Consider the following 10,148-nt stretch of genomic DNA (forward strand, 5'->3'; position numbering starts at 1 on the left):
CCCAGTAAGGAGATGGGAGCACCACTTCTTGGTCAGAGATGGCACAATGCGTGCCAAACATAAACACCTTTCAGCTTCCCTGGCTGGGACTAGTCCCAAAGTTTAGAAACCAAACAGCCAGGGACCACTCACTGCAGCCAAGAGGGTCAGGAGAAAAACTACTGCTCAGGCAGCTTTAGGCACAGTAAAAATCATGCTTTGCCTGGTGGGTGGTCTCACTCAGTACCAGCTGCAAGCCTGCAGTGTAAGTAGGCACATAGATGGATACATACCCTTTCCCACCCCTACAGCACACACAGGAGCAAGCAGATTAGAGCAGGAAACAGCAGAGGAAGCAGCCATTGCAAGTTTGGGTTTATTTCACTATGCAGGGGGCAGAAAATAAAACAAACCAAGCTACGGCTGTTCGCTGAACTTAATGGCTTTGACTTTAAAGTCACCCTCCACAGCCAGGTATTCGATTTTCTCCATGCCCAGCCGATTAGGGAACTGGAACTCCACCTCGGGCAGCTTCACTGTTGCCTCCATTTCATTGAAGAAGATGCAAATCTGTAGAGAGCCACAGGAAGGAAGACTAACACATCAGAGTTCAGATACCTTGCTCCCAGACCTCCAGTCTGGGTGCAGGACAGATGAGGTGACTGTCCATATTGAGGCCATGCTCACTAGAAGCATGGAGGGGGAGGAAGCCTGTTTGCTCTGCCCCAAGGTCAGCTTCCCAGCTTCTGCAAAGGGATGCAACAGCCCCAGGCTGAATCTCAGGTCAGCGTCTTAATGGCTCTCACTTCTGTGGCTTGCAAAGGAAGGCCAGTGGAGCACTGAACACACCTGAGCTGTTGAGCACTGACCACAGCAGGTCTAGACAGTGGGTTGGCTTTAGCTGAGAGACTCTTCCCCCCATTGCTTCGTCCCCTTTCCATGCCTGCTCCTTCACCACAGAGGTGGAAAGCATGACAAAGCTGTGCCTCTGGCAGGCTAGCAGTCTGTGCCAGGGCCTTGCACGCCCCCCAGACCTCACCTCGATCTTGTCACCATGCTGGAAGGGGAAGTCAGCCTTCCTGTCCTCCTCACCCCACATGCCATCCTCCTTCGAATTGCACACGACAGTGTTGACATCCCCATGGCAGTCAAAGCGAGGGTTGAAATGCAACATGAGGTTGCCGCTGTCCTTGCCTACATTCACCGCAAACCTGGGGAATCGGAGAGGCAGTGCAAAGGAGGTGCCAGCGCAGCAGCTCCAGCTCCCCGGTGCTCCCAAGCTAAACACAGAAGCAGCCCAGACTGCCCCCAGTGCCACATCAACCCATTCACCATCTCCTCACTCACCCTTTGGCATCAGACAGGATCTTCCCTTTGACCTTGATGCACTCACCAGGCTGGATGTCCAGCTGCATAACGACCAGTCCCTGCAGGGCCAAACCACAGCAGTTAGCACCAGCAGCACCTGGGCCCAGGCACCACCCCAGTCTGGCAGACCCAACAATTGCAGTTTCATGTTCCAGAAAGCGCTGAGTACAACCAGCAGTCTGTCTCCACCCTCTGCCAGGGAATCCCAGTTCACAGCCACCCCACTGGGGTCTCCCACCCCAGGAAGCAACAGAAGCTGACAAGGAGGCGATTCAAGCCAGTGTAACTGAAGTAGGGTACAGGGCCTGATTTACCACCTGCTACAGAGGACATCCTTGCAACCCAGCTTGCACCTTCACGTCAGCAGAAGCTAGAATCATTAGCATAGGATGAGCTGGAGTTACAAAGCTTCCCTAACACTAGGCCTTCCCTAGGTGGGTCTCTAAACAACAGGAGCCACCAAAAAAAAAGTTTGTCTTGACTTAAAGCAGCCTTACATACAGAGAGGAGTCAGTAGAACCCACTTCTGGTGGTATCCCAGTAAAGCAGGACAAACCTCCCCCCAGGAAGCTCACGCTACAGAGAAGAGGGCTTGATCCTTTCCTCAGAGCCAGGTTATTCACTCCCCCAGCCACATACTTTCAAAACAGCCCTTAACATCTCCAGCCTCCCTCAGCTAAGAGGAAGATGCTGTTTGGGGAGGTCAGGCATAACTCAAATCATGCTTTACTGCCTGTGCTCTAGGCCAAGACACAATGATATTGAGCTGCGCTAAAGCAGAAGCCAGATAAGACAGAAAGATTAACTTCAAGTTAGGTGTATTGTTCACTTGGGCTAGTTCTCCTTGCCTGGCTCGTGCAGGTGCAGACCCAGCAGCAGCCAGCTGCTGTGGAGCCCAGTACTCCTCCCGAATTTCCACCCAGTCCCCACGGTGTGTGTCTTCTCATGACTACTTTCTGCTCTGCCCACAGCACAGACTGCTAAGGTCAGCCTTCCCCTAATCACTAAACTGCTTATCCTTGTGGCACGAACGCTGCTTTCGGGCTCTATTTCTAGGAGAGTGCTGGAGCACAGCCTGAAACAGCCTCAGTGCCCAGGGGTCTTTCAAGGAAAAGAAAGTTTGGTGGGCAAGGGTAGGTCTGAACAGGCTACCATGCTGCTTTCGCTGCTGTTGCTTTAAAAGTCAGACCAGTCCTGAAAACAAAAGGCATTTTTCCAGAGGGAAAGTAAAAAGCTGAAGAAAAAAGGTATAAGATAGTCAAACTGCAGAGTTGCACACGGTCCCAACCCTTCAGAGTACTCAAAGACATAAACACGCATTAGAAGAGCTTCCCCACTTAACATACTTGATTACAGGAGAAGAAAAACGGCTGGTCAGCCCTAACTATTCCTCCCACAGCCATGTATCAGCCCAGCATTTCCTTTCAGCTAATCCCTTTCCCCTCCCACCTCTGGCACCAAGCCCAAAACGCACACACAAGCAAACCCCAGTCCTGCTTGGCAGCCCGGTCCGGCCCGAAGCAGGCACTCACTCGCTCCATGCCGCAGCCCCAGCACCAGGACACCCCCGCGCCCCTGCTCCGCAGCCCAGCGTGACTCGGCGCTCCGCTCCCGCAGCTTAAATCACTTGGGCAGGACCATCACATGATGGAGGGGGGGTGAAGAAGGGGATCGGTTGCAGCTGTTTTGGGGCTGGAGCTTTCCCAGCCATTTAAAGGGGGCAGCGGGGGCTCTCTATTGATATTGTTCTTTGCAGGCAGGATGCGTATGATTTTAAAAGCTAGTGATTGTTTGCTTCTGCGTGATCCTAGAAATCCTTAGCGTAAGCTCTTCTAGCTGCTATGCAGTGTATGTTGGCTGTTATCCCGGGAGCCTGGGGGTGGCTCTGTGCCTGCAGTGAGGTGGCTGCTTTTTGTTAAGCGATCCCTGTCTAAAATCAGAGCTGGAGTCCTCATGTTTCTTCTGCAAAGCGACTGCCCCTGAGTGTATGTGTGTACGCATCCTCCCAGCCCGGCCTCATGCCTGCAAGAAGCCTGGGCCGAGGGGAGCCCCTGGGTACAAATCATTGCTACTTACAGTTAAATGAAACCCAAGGGTTTGTTATAGTCTATGCCAGCATTTTAAAAGTGCCTGGAAGTTAAGGTTGTTTGCGTGGGGCACTACTAGACGTGAGAATTGAGGCCACAGCTTTTGAAAAGTGACGTGATCTTGCCGTTTCCATTCCAGTTGCAAAAGACTCCAGAGGGAAAAGAGAAATGCTTTGTTAGCGGAGAAAGAGGCCAGGCAGGGCTGAGTGCCACCCGCAAGAAAAGAGCCTGCTTTCCCAGCTAGTCCCCAACGCCTGCTTTTCCCCTTTACTGTCCCTTAAAAGCTCAGAGCATCACTGCCCTGAGGGTCTTTTCAGGAAGATGAAGGTGGGAGCAGCTGCAGTGCTTTGTGGGTCAGCATGACCGGATGGACTGGGTGCTACTTGTGGCTCTGGATTGGGTTTAGCAGGGTCTTCAGCCCTCTTTGCCTCAGTTTCCCTCATACGTGAAGTGACATTAATGACATGCAGCCTCACAATCCTTGTAAAGCTTCAGTCAGGACTGCTACATAAATGCAGCGTGCTCCTCTTCGTTAAGCCATGACCAGCCCGTGAGATGCCTATCTGCCAGTGACTTCGGGCAGGGCTGCACAGGCCAGCTTACGGAACAGCGCAGGAAGTTACAGAGGTAGCAGGAGGAAACATGCTGGCCTGCAGGAGGCTGCTGGAACTTCGTTAGAGCATGCTCGCTGGTACACAAACAGCATCCTGACTCCTGACACCATCCTATGCCCCTGATCTCTCCTCACACACCCATTTCTGAGCATCCACGTGGCATTTCAGCATCCCATATGACTTCGGGTGAATCAAAGCCGAAGCTGTGTTTGAACTAGAAAGTCACAAGCCTGAATTGGAGCCCTGTGACTGGGGTGTATGACAGGGCAAAATGCTGACTGAATATACTACAGGGAAAATCCCGTACACACTCTGGCCTCCAACTAGCTCCCTGGCCACACGATGCATAGACAAGAGCCGTGCTGAAGTCGGGAGTTAACTGCAGGCACCGAGCTGCTGCAGATAGTAAATGCTGCCAAGAGCAGGCCCCTCCACGAACAGTTCGGACAAAGCCCAAGTAATTCCACCTTAAGTTTGCCCCTAGCATGATGTTAACTGGGATCACATGTTTTAGATAGGCTTTGGGTGCCTGCTTTCCCTCTGCCTGAGTTACTGTACAGTTGTTCCCCGGTTCGCTGCCACGTGTGAGGGGCTGAGCAAATTCTCTTCGGTCGGTTGGGTTTTTGCATTTGTTTTCCATTCAGCTCTGTGAAATCACTGAAGATCACTCTCTTCCTTTCGGCGCTGCAGCGTTTCCAGACAGAGCTGCTGGTGTGGGAGTTGTGGCGCTGGGGCCGTGCAGTGTCATAGGCCACTCTGACCTCCTTCTGAAATGTATGTTTCTTGTGAACTTCTTTCTGCCCTGAAGTCTCCTCCTCTGACCCTTTTATTCAGACAGGGAAATACCGTTCTCAAAATACATGGAGACTGCACTGTTTGTTTTCCTGAAGTGCTCTGCACCGGCAGCCTCGCTGGTTTAGTAACAAACCCTTTGGTCTTGCTCTGATTTATAACACTCCCGGTTTTATGTTCTGTGAAATCAGTGAAGTGTTTGTTCTCAGACTACAGTGCTGAGATACCCGACTGCCCTCCATTTTTCCTAGGGATTAAAGCCAATGGTGGAGAGGCAGAAGAAAGGACATCTCCCCTTTTGCAACCACCAGTGGGAAAAAGTGGAATAAGATTCCCTAGTGGCTCTTCTTCCCTTTCAGAGTGTATGTGATAGGAAACAGGCTACGAAGAAAGGCCGCGCTGCCCAGCCCCACCCCACCGAGGGTGACCACAGTCCCTCTGCACAACATGAGGGAGAGGACACCTTGCACTGCCCGCAGGGGACATCCCCGACGCACTCAGCTTCCTGGGATGGGAGTTTCGTGGCCAGGGAAAAAAGGACAGCTCACAGCAGGCAGGCAGAGAATTAGGGTGTGCTTCAAAGGCCGAGTGTGGGGAAGGAGGGGGAAGAGATGCTGCCCTGTGGAAGCTGCTCTTGCGCCCCGGGACCAGCAGGTGCCGTTCTGAGAAGGAGCCCTGGGCAGGGGACAGAAGGCAGGAAAGAGCCCAGGTTAGCCTTGTCTGGCTTGTAGCAGGGAATTGCAATACGCACAGACCCTGGCAGAGAGCAGCTGGGGTGCATACAGCATACATGATCCTGTTTCCCAGAGTTACTGGTCCCTCACGTGCTTTGGGGGAAGAGTGTTGCACCCACCAGGCAGCTCTGGCAGGAGCAGGGAGAGAATAGTCATCCCCTGCTCAACCAGAGGGTGATACCCAGAGGGATTGTCCCCTGTGGGGAAAATTAAAGGTGCTGTCCCAGCACCTGGCTTTGCAGGCTTGCTTGAGGACATGGAGCCCTGCCCAGCACCAGGTCCCCAGCCCAAACTCTTAATTCATCTCTTGATTTGCACAGGCTGAAGCCAGACAACTGGCCACTCTGATTTTCTTGTAACTCTCTAGATTAGCTTCAGAAAAATGTAGACACCACAAGGATGAGCATGCTGATTGTTACTCTTCTTATTCTTCTGTGAGAGAAAATACACCCTAGCCCTTGGCAAGTCATATCCCTGGTTAATCACTCCTGTCATTAGAAATGGCTTACCCCTGGTTTTGGACAGTCTGAGAACACACCTCTGCTGCTGGCTAACTCCAGGATTATGGAATATTCTCTAGCCTGCGTGACAGGGAATGCAGAGGCCAGCACTGTTGGCTCTTCAGTTTCTGTGCCTGGTTTGTCTTGCACTGAACCCACACACACTGGTAGTTGTTGATGCTACATCTCTGAAGTTACTCACTGCTGTAGCTGAGAAAGAAGCCCCACTTCTTGCTGAAAGAACAAATAGCAGCTCTCTCCTCCTCTGGAGATGGCATCCGACCTCAGCTCCAGCATAGCAGATATACTTCCCTGGAAGGAAACCAATGCTTCAGCCATCACACCAGTGGGAACACACACCTGAATCCCTTAGCCTGGCCAGAGAAGGAGAAAAAGTAATTTTCACTAATGCAAGGATTACACTGGTATAATAACAAGAAACACTCATCACCCCTTTCTAGTGTGAGCTAAAGCTTACCACTTGCTCCAAGTTAAGGGCTTTTTTTCCACTTTATTTAGGGAAGGTTTGTTCTTGTCTCTAAAGTTCATTCTCACTTCATCAAGCAAAGACAGCATCTTGCACTGTCTTTAGGGAATATTTGTGTCTATAGTGTCTGGATGGGATCCTGGTCTCTGCAATCACCCCTGGTTACTCTTGCAACCTAAATATTATGGTGTTACAGCATAGTAGATACACACATATAAACACACAGGACAGTTTCCTACTTGTTAGAATAGCTGGGGACTGTAACTGAAGCAGTCCTCTGCTACTGCTGTTGGTGCATCTGATTCTTCCTGTTTCTCTTGTAGCATGTTAGTTTGTCTCATCCAAGAAGTTTCTGCCTCTTGGCTTGAGTAGCCATAACCCCCCTGAGGAGCTGTGTTGCACAGTTTCTCTGGAGCCTCCTGCACCAAAGGTCCCTTGCATGGCTGGCTAAAACAAGGCTTTCCACCACCAAGATAACTTCCAGCCCTATGCTGTCCATGGGGAAAGTTCAGGGTTGGTCTGGAGACCATAGGGGAATAGAGCTGGACTCCCAGAAAAATCTTTAGCCTGCTCCTGAAAGACACAGATGACGCTGGAGCCACGGTCCAATTTGGCAGGAGGTTGAGAAGCCCTCCCAAAGCCTGCAGGCACTGAGCCTCCCAAAGCACTGCTTCAGAGGGAAGTTTGTGCCAGGAAGAAGGGCTGATGGTCCAGTCCACCCTGAATGCCAGCTGGGGTTGCATGGCCGCATGTCACTATAGCATTTTTATCCCAGAGGCTTCCCTGATTCCAGCTTCCCCTACATTAAAAGGAAAGCACCTCTATTCCATGTTAATTATAAATCAAGTTAATTATAAAGAACCTCTTGCACTATCTCTAAGTGATGAAAGGACTTTGCTGATCCCTTCAGTAGGATTTAAAGTATGTCTCATCATTTTATTTCCCTCATTAACACTGACCCAAGCTGACAATCCCTGTGTTTCTCTCATCTCTCCATGGATTAGATTTAACTAAAGCAAATTGTTAACCACTCAGGAGAACTGGGCCTTTGTTATTTTGGACTCATTTCACTTTGCCACCTCTCCCCATACCTTGAAAGTCTGCAGGTGGCAAACACCTCAGAGTTTATTGCCTCATCTCAAAGGAGCTGTTTGCATTTGTTCCTCATTGGACCTCTCCACCACTCTAAATTTAGGAACCCAGGTGCATGTTTTCCTCTTCTTCGCATCTCACCAGGCAGCAAGAAGATTAATCTCTCCTCCAAAGTCACCACGTTTCCATGAAAGCAGTAGCATGCTGCCCTGCTGCTGTACGCTGCCAGGCTGCTCCCGGCCACTCCTTTCACCATTCCTTACCACAGGACAGCATGAGACCCTCGTCACCTGGGACAGACCCGCTCTTGTTCCCCTGTGAGACCATGCCCCAGGCTCTCACCCTGGAGCTGGAGGCTAGAGCAGCTGCTGCAGTGGGCATTCACAGCGGAGACCACAGGTTACTGACCCTTCAAGTGCATGTTTTCCAGAGCTCTGCCAACTCCGGCAGTTTTAATTATTTCTTTTTCTCGAAAATGTTGTTGTTTACTTTACATCTATGACCACACTGCAAACTTCTGCAACAGGGAACAGATCCTGGAACATTTTTCACTGGGCTATCACAGGAGGATAGCAGCACTTCCCAAGCCGCCTATGTTGCTGTGGTCTAGCTCCAGACGAGCTGGGTTTCATGTGTAACTCATGATCAGCTGCAAGGGAAACTGCTGGGCAGCAGGGGGAAGATGGGAAGCTATGCCTTTCCCTATCCTTAACCAGCTGAATACAGTCTGTACAGGCCTTGAAGTTGTTTACACAGTGTGTAAGAAGTGAGTAAAGCTGCCCTCCTCAAACTACTCAGGCAGTAGAGCTGGTTAGGTGGGTCTGGACCCTATGTGTGTGGAGCAAGAGGAGAAAGAATACAAGTCACATAGCCTGTTCTGGTTAAAAATAAAAGGAGAGGTGTCCATGGAGGGAACATCACTGGAGCATGCATTCTAGGTAGCTTTTATCTTGAACTATGGTGACTGCACACAGGCTGGGGGTCTAGCCTTTGTTCCATTGCCTATTCACAAACCAGCTTTCACCACTTAGTGCCATCCATGAATTTAAATCTCCTGAGTTTTGCCAAGAAACCTGGGTTGCTCTTCTGAAAGGTAACTGTACACTTGCCCCATTACAAGCCAAAGAACTGGATATGTTCTCTTTTTGGAAGAAAGACGGATGTGTGTTGACACAGAAGATGCATCAGGAAGCATTACTTCCTCCATTATTGTCCATTATTGTCTGACACAGGAGCGGCTTTGCCGCTCAGATTGAAACTTAGTCCTGCTGAAGGGAGTGTAGGAGTTGGAGGTTGAAGGCACCTTCATGTTTGGAAGGTGTGCATTCCCCAGACTGCTTCCATGGTGCAGGTCATCTGCAGCAGAGGCCAACATCACTTACCTGCTCTGCAACAGCAAGATGTGCTGTGCTCAAAGCTGGAGAGCTGTCTGCTCTGCCAGTGTAGCTAACCACAGGCCCGGTGCAGTGACACTGCCAGGACTGCGCGACCTCAAGCTGCCCAAGAGCTGCAGGGAAACTTGGGCAAGCATAACCTGGATTGCTGATAAAAACAGCAGTAGTCAAGTCCCCTTTTCCACCTTCTCCATATATCAGACATGCAGAGGATGCTTGCGATGGGCTCCCCCCCCACCAGCAGCTGACAGAAATAATATCTGTTGCTCCTTTTATATTTTCTCCTTATGACTTTGAGGCTTTTTTTTTTCCTTCTGTCACTCTAACTATGCAAAACCTGCAAGGCAGAGGTCTCCCCTCCCTTATTCTGAAGGCCTGTAGTTTCTTGGTTTGGATCTTTGCTCAATTCAGTGGGGAAAAATACCTCACAGAGAGTTTGAATGGGGTGGGACCAAGCCTTCTGCATCAGCCCAGTGTCTACAAAAGCATTCCAGCAACCTTAAGCTGGGCTGATTTAGAAGACCTCTCCTCTAGCTTGACATATAGCCCATACAAGATGCCAGGATGGTTTAGAAACTCAAGCCATCTGGAGCTTTCCCACAAACATGTGTGTGCCAGAAATTGGCTCCTTTGAGCCACCCACAGTGAGAAGGGATTGTAATAAAGCTGGCTCAACTTTCTCAAATTTCAATTTAGGCAAAAGCAAATTGTCAGTAAGTATTTGGAAAATGCTTTGGAAAGAACAAGCTGATAAAAATGTGACAACCAACTTAAAGGAAACATTAACGTGGTCCATTCTGAGCCCCAAGATACTGAAGGGCCTTCAAAATCATACTGCTTGCAGTGGAGTTCCTTCCCCTTCCTGCCACCTTCTCCCTCGGTGTTTTATCAGCCAGATTTAGGGTTTACCTGAAATGAATCCTGGGTCACGAGGGCTGTGTTGCTTTAGAAACAAGCTCTGATCTTCTCTGGCTGTTGAAGTGCAATAAATAAAGATACACTCAGGTTTAGGACTAGTATTGCTGGATCCTTTTTAATACAACAGCTGTAAATCAGTGTCAGATACAGGCAGATAATTTGATCATCTTCCATTATTGATGA

At 50.1% G+C, this 10,148-nt stretch overlaps 1 protein-coding gene across 1 annotated transcript; it reads right to left on the reverse strand.

Moving 5' to 3' along the window:
• Positions 1-337: 337 nt before the first annotated feature.
• On the reverse strand, positions 338-9,241 carry LOC104515726 (16 kDa beta-galactoside-binding lectin). The gene is made up of 4 exons (XM_010159813.1): positions 9,233-9,241; positions 1,327-1,406; positions 1,019-1,190; positions 338-549 (listed from the first exon to the last, which is right to left on the reverse strand). The coding sequence occupies exons 1-4, from the start codon at positions 9,239-9,241 to the stop codon at positions 397-399; spliced, it is 414 nt and encodes a 137-aa protein (XP_010158115.1). The 3' UTR covers positions 338-396.
• Between the last annotated feature and the right edge of the window lie 907 nt (positions 9,242-10,148).

The sequence above is a fragment of the Eurypyga helias genome, unplaced genomic scaffold (assembly GCF_000690775.1).
Source record: "Eurypyga helias isolate BGI_N326 unplaced genomic scaffold, ASM69077v1 scaffold30349, whole genome shotgun sequence".
Taxonomy (NCBI): domain Eukaryota; kingdom Metazoa; phylum Chordata; class Aves; order Eurypygiformes; family Eurypygidae; genus Eurypyga; species Eurypyga helias.